Source organism: Echinops telfairi, unplaced genomic scaffold (genome assembly GCF_000313985.2).
Source record: "Echinops telfairi isolate 266 unplaced genomic scaffold, ASM31398v2 ScPeMD7_11;HRSCAF=52, whole genome shotgun sequence".
In the NCBI taxonomy this organism is placed as follows: Eukaryota; Metazoa; Chordata; class Mammalia; order Afrosoricida; family Tenrecidae; genus Echinops; species Echinops telfairi.
The window spans coordinates 34,745,241-34,758,141 of NW_022103908.1; the positions used below are offsets into that span (position 1 = coordinate 34,745,241).

General features: G+C 49.1%; 1 protein-coding gene across 1 annotated transcript in view; it reads right to left on the minus strand.

The window, feature by feature from the left end:
- Nucleotides 1–12,901, minus strand: part of VWA8 (von Willebrand factor A domain containing 8) — a 426,636-nt gene that overhangs the window by 64,554 nt on the left and 349,181 nt on the right. Inside the window, exons 36-37 of the mRNA XM_045287091.1 lie at nt 9,877–9,985; nt 3,138–3,294 (exon numbers count right to left, since the gene is read on the minus strand). Coding sequence (XP_045143026.1) covers nt 3,138–3,294; nt 9,877–9,985 — 266 coding nt within the window. The remainder of the gene's footprint in view (nt 1–3,137; nt 3,295–9,876; nt 9,986–12,901) is intronic.

Genomic DNA, 12,901 nt, shown 5'->3' on the forward strand with positions numbered 1-12,901 from the left:
GCTCAGGGATATGCTCTGGAAAATCCCTAATGAAATGACAAGACATCTTGAATTAGCTTCTAAATGGCCTAGGAGGGGGCCACTCAGTCCCATCGTAGGGCAAGATTTTCTCTGTGCAGCTGGGGGATGGCCCCATAGGCTCACGACCGCTTCTCCTCACCCCTCTGTAGGTGTTGAGCTGTCTATGGCACATCTGTAGCAGGCCCCACGGGGACGCTCCCCAAACGGGAGAATTTCCCACAGGGAAGTAGACAGTGGTCGTTTTTCTCTGCGCCCCGTCTTTCCCAGGCCTCCGGGGTTGTCGTGTCATCCGTCCCGTGCCCACTTCTCCCCCCTCTGCTGCCTCTCCATTTTCAAAACTTTTTTTTTCCCTGTTTGAGTCCTTGGTATCAGCTCCTCTTTTTTTCTCACCCTCCTACCCACAGAGACTGTAACTCTTCATGGGAGTTGAAAATCTCATCTTTCTCCCTGGAAGTGGCTGGTGGTTTCAAACAGCTGACCCTGTGGTTAGCAGTCTGATGTGCAACCACCGGGCCACCAGGGCTCCTCAAGTTTGTGTCAGTCTCTGTCAAAGTGGCTCTTTAATTAAGAAAGGACTGGATTTAGAACCCACCTACTCTGGTAAGGCCTACTTCACATAACAAAGAAAACTCTCTTTCTACAGACTGGTTGGCGGTGGTTAGGTGCTGTGAGTCAGGTCCAACCCACAGTGAACTTCTGTACAACAGAAGGAACCACGGCCTGGTCCTGCCCCATCCTCACAATTGCTACGTCTGAGCCGATTGTAGCGTCCACTGTGTTAATCCTCTGGTCGAAGGTCGTCTTCTGTCTGGCTGACCCTCTCCTTCACCAAGCATGCTGTCCTTCCCCAGGGACCAGTTCCTCTTGATGGAGCTGGGCTTTGAAGAACCGGGATGTGGGACATATGAAGTATGAATAGAAAATACCGGGAGATGTCAGACAGGGAATGGCTGAGGACTAGGATCACTAGTGAGCTGGGAGGAACTGTTTGGCATTGCCATTTTGAATGGATGATGCTCCTACTGTCTACACACTGACGGGGGACCGGATCAGACTCATTATTACAAAGAACATGTCAGGCTCGGTCCTGAAATACAAAGCTGTCAGTGATCGGATCAGATTCATACATCTCCGGGGAAGCCTGGCTAGGGTGGCTGTTCCACAGGTAAAGGGGGTTAGGATCCAAACACATATTTGGGGGCATGGAGGGCCGACCAAATGTAAACCATCATCACCAGCAGCCCATTGCCGTCACGTGGGCTGGAGCTCACGGTGACCCCGTGTGGGTCAGTGTGAAACTGTCCACCAAGGATTTGCAATGCTTATTTTTGGAGGTAGATTGCCAGGCCTTTCTTCTGAGTGCCTCCAGTGGACTAGAATCTCCAGCCTTTTAATTGGTAGCCAGTACATTCACCGTTTGCCCATACAGGGACCTGGACTCCTTTCCCTGTGGGGCAAAGGTCCTTAAGTGCACAGGTCCCTTATCCAGGGGGTTGGAGACGGCGCTGTACACTCGTGCCCACGCACTACTGAAAGCCTTGCTGACTGGCCCCACAGCGCGGCCCAGGAGCCGTCTGTAGGTCAAAGCATTGGTCCACCTGTCCACTCACGCAGGGGCTTGGACTAGAACACTGCTTGTGAGGGTTTCAGCTCAGCAACCACAGGTGCTCGCTTCTTGGGGAGGGCAGAAGGGCCCCCATCTAACGGCCGGCTCTTTACCTAAATGGGTCCTTCATTGCTTACATCCCACGGAGGGCAGCGCTGCCCATTTAAGAGACCTGTCTGTATAGCGATCCTTATTTCCTTGTGGAGAAGCTTTACCTGCGTTTACCCCAAACATCGTCTTGGTTCTCAAACTGTCTCCACGAGGAGGGGAAGGAACCCCATCTGACTCTGGAATTGTAAATTTGGGCACAGCCAAATGAAACACACGGCTCACAGTCACCAGGGGAGCCAGCGCCGAGGGTGGCACACTGGTCCCTACTGCTGAGCAGGTCCGCTGGCCTTGATCTTGGTCTGCTGGGATTGCCCAGAGGGCCCTTGGGCCAGCAAGCTTTCCTGAGGGTGGGGCAGGAGGGGCCAAGTTGGGAACCCATTGTTCTGTTTACTCACAGGATGTGGAAGCACAGCGTGGAGTGCAACAGCAGATGTCCTGCGTAGGAGGACTTTCATAACACACACTACAGCGTGGTTTTTGTTTGTTTTCCTCTTTCTCTCTGCCCCCAGCCCCTCCGCTGAGCACCGACTGTAAATCTGGTCTCCAACCACCCCAAGGCCCTCCGTCGCAGAGGGGTGCCTTCAGAGTGGCCAGAATGGCCCCGGAGGGTCTCAAAGCCACCTCCTCCTGCTGACAAGGGTCTCCCCATCCAGCCTCACGGTCCACGCTCTGCCGGCAGCCTTTCTCGTGCCTCAGCCCACCTGGACGCCCCTGCTCAGTCAGTTTTCCCTTTCTGGAACATTCCATCTTGACCGGTCCCCCTCTCCGCATCCTGGCTGAACTACAGCACCTAGCCCACTGGCTTTTCCCTTCTTGGGTGTGTGTGTGTGTGTGTGTGTGTGTGTGTGTGTGTGTGTGTTGTGACCTGGGAGCACATGCCAATGGAGGAATCTGGGCCTAGTTAGTCCCTGGGCTGTGCAAACAGTTAATGTGCCGGACTGCTAATCCGAAGGTTGGGGGTTTGAGTCCACTCGGAGAGCCGGGGCAGAAAAGACCTGGCCGTCTACTCCCGAAAGGAACCCGCTATTGACAGCCCTGTGCGGCACAGTTTGCTCTGAAACCCTTGGGGGCACCAGGAGTGGGGATCGAGCTGACGGCCATTGTTTTTCCATTTTCTCAAGAGAAATAGCTTTGGTTTTACTCCCGCACGTGGTCCTTCCTTCCTCTACCCAGTCGGCTGCCGTCCAACCCTGTCAGGAAGGCTGAGGAGGAGAGAAGCGGCGATCTTGTTCACTTGGCTGGCTCTGGATTGACGTGGTGGTGGAGTTCAGTGTGGGGGTCAAGCTGCTGAGCTAGGTGGAGACACACAGGCCAGCCCGGAAACCGATCCCTGCTGTCCTCACCCAGGACCTTTCACTGAGCGGGCAGCACTGCTCTGGATGGGCCGGGGGACACTCACCTCTGTTGAAAGGCTTTCTGGCCCATCTCTCTGGCGGCTCTCTTCACCTCCTCAGGAACGGCATCCTTCTCAGCGTCAGACACCTGGTACACCGCGTGGCCTGCATCTAGTCGGTAAGGGCCTCCTTTGCCACCCAGACCTGCAGTGTCTCTTCCCCCTGGAAGGAAAACACCAAAGCCCCAACGGTGAGCCGTCACCACTCACTTCATAGTGATTAAGCCACCAAATGATCTTTCTTCTGGAAACAATGCCCTCGTTGGGGAGGGATGTGTTTGTTGTGTTCTTCCACCCATCCAAATCCACCACATCTCAAGTAGTACTCTATGACTCAAGTCCATGCTGACTCATCACAACCGGGAGGTGCAGGGTGGGGTGCCGAGACTCTCACTGTGTATGGCAGTAGAAAAACCAGTCTTTCTCCCTTGGAGCCGCTGGTAGTTTCGAACTGCTGATCAAGAGGTTTAAAGCCCAACTCATAACCACTACACTAACAGGGCTCCAACTACATGATAGAAGGAATCCAATTTGATATCACTCTCTACCTATAAAGGTGACTTGGAACATCATAGAGGCTTAGCACATACTTTTACTAACAACAATGATCATCTAACGTATATCTGTTTCCTTATTCTTCCATGAAATACAGAGATAGAGCTAGGCCATAGACACTGTTGACATTGTGAGAAAGGCACCCAGGGAAAGTAAGTGAGTCACGCAGGACCCCACATCAGTGCCTCGGCCAACATTACGGTTCCCGGTACAGATGGTGACATGCTCAGCTACTAACTGAAAGGTGGGAAGTACAAAGTGCAAACCCACCCAGAGGCACCTTGGAACAAAGACCTGGCAATCTGCTTCCGAAAGGTCACAGCCATTGGAAACCATGCGGCACAATTCGACTCCGAAGCACATGCAGTCACTGAGTTGGAATCCACAGAGTGTAACTGTGTTTTGTTGATCTGACTCATGGCACGTTCAGTCTGACTCACGGTGATCCACAGGTGGCTTTCTGAGACGGTAACCCTTTATGAGAGTAGAAAGCCTCATCTTTCTCCTGCAGAGCTGGCTGGTGGTTTCGAACTGCTGACCTTGTGGTAAGCAGCCTGATGTGTAATCAGAGACTGCCAGCACATAGTGAGCATTGATCCAGGGTCAGCTTTTTCATGAGGACACACATAGGCCAGGAGCCCTGGTGGCCTAGTGGTTCATGTTGGGCTGCTAACCTCAGGCCAGCAGTTCAGAAACCAGCACTCTGTGGGAGAAAGATGAGGCTTTCTACTCCTGTTGGAAACCCAACAGGGGCAGTTCTAAACTGTCCTATATGCTTATTATGAGTCAAAATCAACTCAATGGTTTGGAGTTTGAGTTTGAGACACAGGCCAGGCTCAAGAGTTTAACAAAACAGGATATTATGATTGACTACCTGAAGTTCTTATTGGCTAAGGACTTGCCTGGGCAGGTTGTTTTTTTTTTTTTTTAATGTAAGCACCTTTCTGCATAGTAGTTAGTCTACTTTCAACCATATTCTTCCTGAGGGCAAGCTGGCTCTCCTTTGTTTACCCACCCAGGGTCAAAGGTTCCTTCTCAGAAACAAGAGCAGAGCCCAAGACAAAATGGGGTTTGACTGAACTTGGGCAAACCTGTTTAGTTATGGCACACATCCACCTTCTGGGGTGCCCTTACACGCTGCCTGGCAGCCTCTTAGACAATGGGCTCTGATAGCAATCTGCACCAAAAAGCCCTAAGAATGTGCTGCTGACTTGCTGGCACCTTCTGGGTTGACTAACCCCAGGGCAAACATTGCTTCGTTCTAGCCTCGGATCTGTGCATCCAGGTTAGCAGTCACAAGATACAGGCCTCAAGAAGGGCAGGAGACTAAGCCCGGATCTGGCATTTTTCTTTGGTCAAGTGTCCTATGATTTGGATTCTATATTAACTCTTAATTTAGGACAATTTACCATCAACACTGCCAGTTTCTGAACAGCTTTTCAATATGACCCCAAGTTCACTCACATACCTTTATTTATATATTATATAATCTTTTAACATTGTCAATATAAAGTAAATGCCTCTAAGGCCAGATAAGTAATATAAACAAGTGAAGTGGGCTAGGTGTAATGTGATCAAGAGGTGGTAAGGTTTTAGCCAATGGAAGAGGACTTGTCTTATGTAAATACACTAGCATTCAAATGCAAATTATTTGGTCATGCATGCCAGGCACCCCGGTGGTGTAGTGAGTTAACCAGTGGATTGCTAACCACAAGGTCAACAGTCCCTGTGGGAGAGAAAGATGAGGCTTTCTACTCCCATAACGAGTTACAGTCTGGGGAACCCACAGGGCCAGTCTACCCTGTACTGGAGGGCCACTACGAGTCAGAATTGACTCCACGCAGTGAATGAGACTATACCAAAGGAGCTCTGGTAGTGCAGTGGCCTAAGTGCTTTGCTGTGAACCAAACGATTCGGGATCTGAATCCATCAGGTTCACCACTAGAGAGAGATGGGGCTGTTTGTGTCAGTATAGATTTCTAGCCTCAGAAAGCCTATGGAGTGGTTCTACTGTGTCCTATAAGGCTCCTGGGAGCCAGGGGGCCATAGATTTAGTTTGGGTTTGAATGTATCCCAAAGAAAACACATCTGTTGTCTGGACACGGCCTCTGGTCTACCAGTTAATTTTCACTGCTTTATTTCAATCAGGACACAAGTATAACCTGTTTCTTTTGTTCATCTACATATGGCAGGACTTGGGAAGAGAGCCCAATACTGGTGGCCTGGCAAACTAATGCAGTTAACCTAGATTGGTCGAGTTTAAATCCCGGCTCTAACTCACTAGCCATGTGTCCTTGAAGAATTGACTTAGCTTCCCTATGCCTCAGTCTCTTTATTCGCAAAATGGGGACAGTGATATGATTTACTTCACAGAGCTCTCATGAGGCTAACTTGGCGCACAGCAATACGGGTGCCTGCTCTTACGATGGCTATCCTGGAGAAGTCTCAGTCACACAGAGTGAGGCACTTTCCAGTCTCACAAAGCAGAAAAGGCAGAAGCCTCTAGACCAGCAGTTCTCAACCTGTGAGTCACGACTCCTTTGGGGGTCGAATGACCCTTTCACAGGAGTCGCTGGATACATAATAGTAGCAAAATTACAGTGATGCAGTAGCAACAAAGATAATGTTATGGTTTGGGGGGGTCACCACGACAGGAGGAACTGTATTAAAGGGTGGTGGCATGAGGATGGTTGAGAACTATCTAGACTTTGATAAAATGATGTGGCCTCTTTCCTCCGTTGGAAGCTGAATTGGCATAGAGGCCCAGACTCAGCCAGGACTTCTGAAAGTCCAGGTGGGTCAGTTCCTTTCGGGAAATACCGTGAGAACTGGCTATTAATTACAGCACTTTGTCCTGTGGCTTGAGCACATCATGTCATGTCATAGTTAGAGACTGATGGTGGAAAGTTCCCTCTCGGCTGTGTGGTGATTCCTGGCTGTCACTCATGAGTAGCCGACAGGGGGACTGGGGGTGGGGGGACGGACACACTGTCCCTGGACAGTGAAGATGAACTGTGAGGAGGCTCTCCTTAGGCATGAGTGGATGATGAATTTGACTTTAAAACTCCCTTGGCACTGAGATGGTGCCCTTTTGGTGAAAGGACTCCCCACTGTTTACCGCAGGGGTGGGGAACACCCACTCGCTCCAGAAATCATCACCGCCAGCTACCATCACACACCTCACCCAAAAAGAGCAGTTCCAGCCGGCACTTTAGGGATGGGCGAGTTGATGAAATATTTGACCAATAGAGTAGGCTAATTCTGAAGTAGTTAATTCTGTATGGTCCACGAATGATGTTCGAAAGAGCCAACTGGCCCTTGGCAGAAGAAAAGTCCCCACCCTGGGTTCACGGGCTGGTGAAAGTCATCTTAGGGTGGAGGGGGCAAGAGGAGGGTGTTCCTCTCGGCTGCCACTCTAGAGCCTGGCCTGCACTTGAGCTTGCAGGACTGCAAAGCATACTCCTGAAGCAGCCCTTGGGTGTCGCAACTCAGTTGACTTGTAGGGGTGCACAGTGGCGTTCAAAGCCGAGGCCTCTGGGGGAGTATTGCAGAGAGAAACAGAGTTGGAAATAGGTAGATGGAAACATTCAGGCTGGGACAAACAAAAGCAGAGTCTTGAGTCTGGAAAGAGATGCTCGCTAGTAGCTTCAGGTTGACTAAGGAGCCACAGCTTCCACTGCAAAGCTGGCCGCTAGCCCGTGAGGAATTCCAGATGCATTACATCTTGCTGGCTTAAAACCCATTTCCAGATCAAAGGGCAGGTCTAAAAATACTCTTTCTTTAAAGAAGATGCTTGGTGGATAAAAAGAGCAGGCAAGAGGTCCATGGGTCTATTTGGTAAGCGCATTGTCCCAGCCCAGAAACTCATTTCCTCCAGAGGCTGTCAAGGGCAAGAGGCACGGAACAAACCTGGGGAAGCCAAAGTGGGGAGGGAGCATGGATGAGCTCTCCCGGTGCAGATAGATCAGAGGGAGCACACATAGTCTGGCCCTATTCCTGTGGCTCAGCAGATGTGTCTGCCGCAGCTGCCGCTGTGGGCCGCCTAGGAGAGGAAAGAGGAAGACGGCAGCCAGGGAACAATGCTCTAGTAAGGCGGCCAAGAGGAAGGAGTGGACCGTGGCCAAGAGGAAGGAGTGGACCGCGGCCACCAGTTCAAACTATCACTAGGCTCTTATCTCAGAACCCTGCATCCTCCACACACTTACTCCAGAGACAAGGGAGCCAATGAATATTTTTTGCAAACTATTTTTTGCGGAAAATGTTCAAGGTTTCTTGAACAATTCCCAAAGCCAAACCCCAACCTGTGCCATCAAGTCGGTTCTGACTCATAGCAACTCCATACATGGGTTCCAAGCAGGCAGCTTCCTCCTTCTCTGCAGGTTGGTGGGCTTGAACCAGGGATGTTGTAGCTAGCAGCCCAATGCCTGTCAGTGCCACCAAGGCTCTTTGATTCCCAGAGCTCAATCAAAACTCAAACTCACTGGCATTAAGTTCATCCCAACTGGCCCTGTGGATTTCTGAGACTGTAACTGTGGATAGGAGTAGAAAACATCATTTTTCTCTCTCGGAGTGGCTGGTGGTTTTGAACTACTGACCTTGCGGTTACTGGCCCAGTGAGTAACCCACTAGGCCGCTCTCTATTTCTAGAGCTAGGAATGTAAAAGAAAGGGTTCATGGGTGAGTGACTACATTCTGCACATCAGGCATTGCGTTTGGTAGATTGTAGTCATAATCTCATTGGCATCACAACCTTGTGAAGGAGCCCCGCTGGCACAGTGGGTAAGCGCCGGGCTGTGGTTTGAATGTGCCAGCTGATGCCCGGGAGAAAGATGGGTAGTCCACCTCCAGAAAAATCACAGCCTCGGAAACTCTGAGGCCGTTTGACTCTGACCTAGTCGGAACCGAGTTGGTACCAGTGAGTGTGGTGGTGTTTTTGTTCATTCATTTATTGTGTGTGTCAGGCAGTTAATATTATCCCCCATTAACTGATGAGGAGTCCTAATGGTGTAGTGGGTGTGCACTGGTCTGCTAATCACACGGTCAGCAGTTCAATCCCAACAGCTGCCCCTTGGGAGAAAGACAGCACTTTCTATTCCCATAAAGAATTAGTTTCTTTGAAAGGCTTGAAGATAAACCAGCAGTCATCTAGCGGAGAAGCAACAAAGCCCACATGGAAGAAGCATACCAGCCTGCATGATCATAGGTGTCGATGGGATCAGCTATCAAAGACCCAAAACAAAACAAACAAACAAAAAGCATATCAATGGGAATGAGGGGAAGGACAGAGGAGAGACCCCAAGTCCATCAGTTGTCAATTGGACCCCCTGTCAGAATGGCCACAAGGAAGAGACGAGCCAGTCAGGGTGCAGTACAGCACCGATGAACGCACACCTTCCTCTAACATTACCCTAATTCTATCTTACAAATCTGCCTAGATAAGAGCTCGCAACACAGGGAATCCAGAACAGATAAATCCCTCAGGACCAATGAGGGGGCAGCGATACTAGGAGGGTATGGAGGGTAAGGCTGGGTAGGTGGGGGAGTAAGGGGGAACCGATCACAATGATCGACGTACGGCCCCCATCCCAGGGGGACGGACAGCAGAAAAGTGGATGAAATGAGATAGCAGTTGGTGTAAGACAGGGAAAAAAAAAAGAATTTATAAATTATCCAGGGGACATGGGGGAGGGAAGGGAGGGGAAAAAGAGGAGCTGATGCCAGGGGCTCAAGTAGAAAGAAAATGATTTGGAAAAGATGATGACAACATATGTACAGATATGTTTGACAAAATGGATATATGCATGGATTGTGATAAGAGCTATAAGAGAGGGAAAAAACGAGCTATAAGAGGCCCCAATAAAATAATAAAAAAGGGGTTTGTGTCTCAGAAACCCACAGGGCAGGTGCACTCTGTCCTCTAGATCCCGGTGAGTTGGAACAGACTTAATACCAGTCACTTTTGTATTGTATTAACTGATGAAGCCACTCGGGGAGGTCAGCATTATTTTAGGTCAGAGGGCGGAAGGCTGAGCTTGCTCTCCCACATCTTGAAACTGAGCTGGCGCACAAAGCACCATCCTCCTGACCACGGTGAGGCTGAGAAGGCAAGCAGCCCTGGGGCCCGTCAGGACGCTGGGCTGCTCCTGGTGCTCTGGGAAGACCAGCCTAGCAGAGCATCTAAGCTACCAACCTGTTCCGCCAGCCCAGGTGTTGCCACCCACGTGGGGCATGTTGTCTGGGTCCTCCTTCCCGTGTTTGGGGGAGCTGACATCTTCCCCGCTCTCTCTGTCGAATGTGATCTACAAATAAAGAACAAACGGAGACGTTACCAGAAGTTACATGTTCTCCTAAATCCGTAAGGTATTCCGTAACCGCAGGCCGCGGGACACAAGAGGCCATTCCTTCAGCTGTATGATCCATTCAGTCAGAAAGGAGGTGAATTGAAAAGGAGCTGGCCCAGGTGCCAGCATCAGCATCCTTTGCTGGGGGCTGAATGCAGCGCGGGGAGGATTTGTGTAGGAGCTGAAGGCATCTCACCGGTGCTTCAGAAAGGAGAAAAAAGCCTCACTGCCCGCTTTCCCAGCCAAGCCACAGCCCCCATTTCATTTTCAAAGAAATCCCATTACTCTGAGAAATGCCATTTAAAAAAGATATATATGGGAAGAAAAACAAAATATATGATGTGCCTAAAGTGATTGACGATTGTTGCACTAACTGCCACAATTGGTTTATTAGAACCATGCTAATGAGGAGAGTGTAATGTTAGCACAAGGGGGGCAGTGTTTCTTTGTTGAGAAAGAAACTAACAATGTATAACACACATAATGGTTTATTTTCTGAGGCTACTCTTATTGGAATTTCACAGTTCTCCCAATGTATCTTTATTTTATAACTGGATTTACTATTCCTGTAGTCCAAGCAGCATACATTACATCGTAGCGCTCTCGTGTAAGAGCCTGCAGCTTAGCCAGGGGTGCACGGGCCCCAATTTCATTCTACACAGACTCACCAAGAGGATTGCAAACCACCCCGGGTTTCCGATCTTAATAATCTGGTAGCTACGACACCACTGTAAGTACATTCACGTTTCATATACACCATGAGCCTGTTGGGTCCCCGGCGGCCCAGTGGTTTAAGCATTGGAATGTTAACCATGAGGTTGGCTGTACAAAGCCACTAGCTGCTCAGCGGAAGAAAGACGAGGCTGTCTGTGCCAATAAAGACCTGCAGCCTGGGAGCCATTCCGGAGCAGCTCTACTCTGCCCTGTTGGGTCTCCAGGGTTCACTCAGTGGCAGTGGATTTTTAATGTGATGATTTTCAGGGAAGAGTTGATCCCATACATTCATTTATTTATTCAAAGAAGACTTAGAGAAAATGCTGTGTGGGCAGGGAAACACGTGAACCAACGCAGGGCCTAGCACACCACAGAGGAAGGGGCGCTGTTTTCACTCCCTGCCAGTGAGGCAGGGAGCTGGCGATGGGCCCGGGCCAGGCCTCAGAGCAGACAGCCCTTGTTAGTGCAAGGCCACTTCTTTCTTGAGGTTGGGCTTCATGGTTATTAAAAATGAATTCAGCACAACTCCCATGGTCTTATGGCCAGAGTAGCTCATTAAAAAAATCATTTTATTGGGGGCTCTTATAAGATTCCATGCATCAATTGTATCAAGTACCTATGCTGCCATCATCATTTTCTAAACATTTACTTTCAATCAGAGCCTTTGGTATCACCTCTTCTTTTTACACCCCACTCCCACCCTCTTGACCTCTTGATAAATTATAAATTATTATTGTTTTCATATCTTACATGAACTGCTGTCTCTCTTCACCCACAGAAATGTGGGTGAAGGGAGGGGGTGGGGGGATTATGAGTTGATCATTGTAATCAGGTCCCCCTTCCTCCCCTCTTACCCCCACCTTCCTGGTATCGCAGAGTAGCTCATTTTAGATGCCTCAACATCATAAAGAGGTTGTAACTAACTGTCCTTTTCTGCCAATGGCTCCGGCAGCATCAGTGTGGGTCTTGCCACAGCTTCAGCACGCTCCAGGAGAACTCAGAGCCAGAACATTTATGACGTCCACGATGAATTCCACATGTGCAATCGCTCCAAAACCAGGGGTGAAGAGGAATCCCTCTTTTCCCCCTGAAACGATGCAGAACAGCGAGGACTATTTGGAGAACAGACAAACATTTAAAATACCGTCTTCCGGATTTGCCACCTCTTGCCCATGTGAAAAATGAAGAGGCAGGAAATGAAAGGCCAGCTTTCTGTGAGGCTGAACATGCTCTTAACTGCGGGCTGCACAAGGTAGCCGCTGGCCCCAGGTGGCTGCTGAGAATTGGCACGTGACTTGTGCAACAAAGGACCTGGATTTTAACTTTTATTTAAACTTAATTAGTTTAAAATGAAAATAGCCACACAGACGGGCTTCAAGAAGTTGTGGAAACATGGAAAGAAAAGATAGTAAGACTGTTTGTACTAGCTACAGCGCACCTGCAGCTAGTGGCTACTGTGCGGTTGAAGTGTAACACAGGGAGCCCCAGAGATGGTGCCGGGGGGGCTTCGCCACAGCCTAGAGAGCGTCTCCACGAGACATACGGACAAGAAGAAAACATCTTTTCAAAACTGGGAGAGGTTTTCATCTTGCTGCTAATTTTAAAAATTCTACCTAAACAAGTGTACCATCTAGCAGATATGAAAATAAGCATAATGAAATTTATACAGAAAGTACAGGAAGAGATTATTGTGGCCTTTGCTCAACACCTCTGCACTGCTTCTGGAAAGAGCTTCAGAACCCACGGCAGGCTCTTTAACAGTGTCTACCATGGAATCTTTGAAAATAGATTTCATTTCTTAATAAACAGCTGTGATAGGTTGAATCTAGGAAAACTGGAAGTTATCAAAAATGAAATGGAAGGCATACAATTCAAGATCCTAGGTATTAGCGGAAATGGACAGGTATTGGCCATTGTGAATCAGGCAGTCACATGTTTTACTATGACGGGAATGACAGATTCAAGGGGAATGGTGTTGCATTCATCAAAAAGGACATTTCGGAAGAATATTCCATGCTCATGGATTGGAAGACTCAATATAGTCAAAATGGCAGTTCTGCCAAAGGCACTATATAAGTTTAATGCAATCCCGATACAATTACCCTCATCTTTCTTCAAAGAAATTGAAAAATTGATTACCAACTTCATATGGAGAGGGAA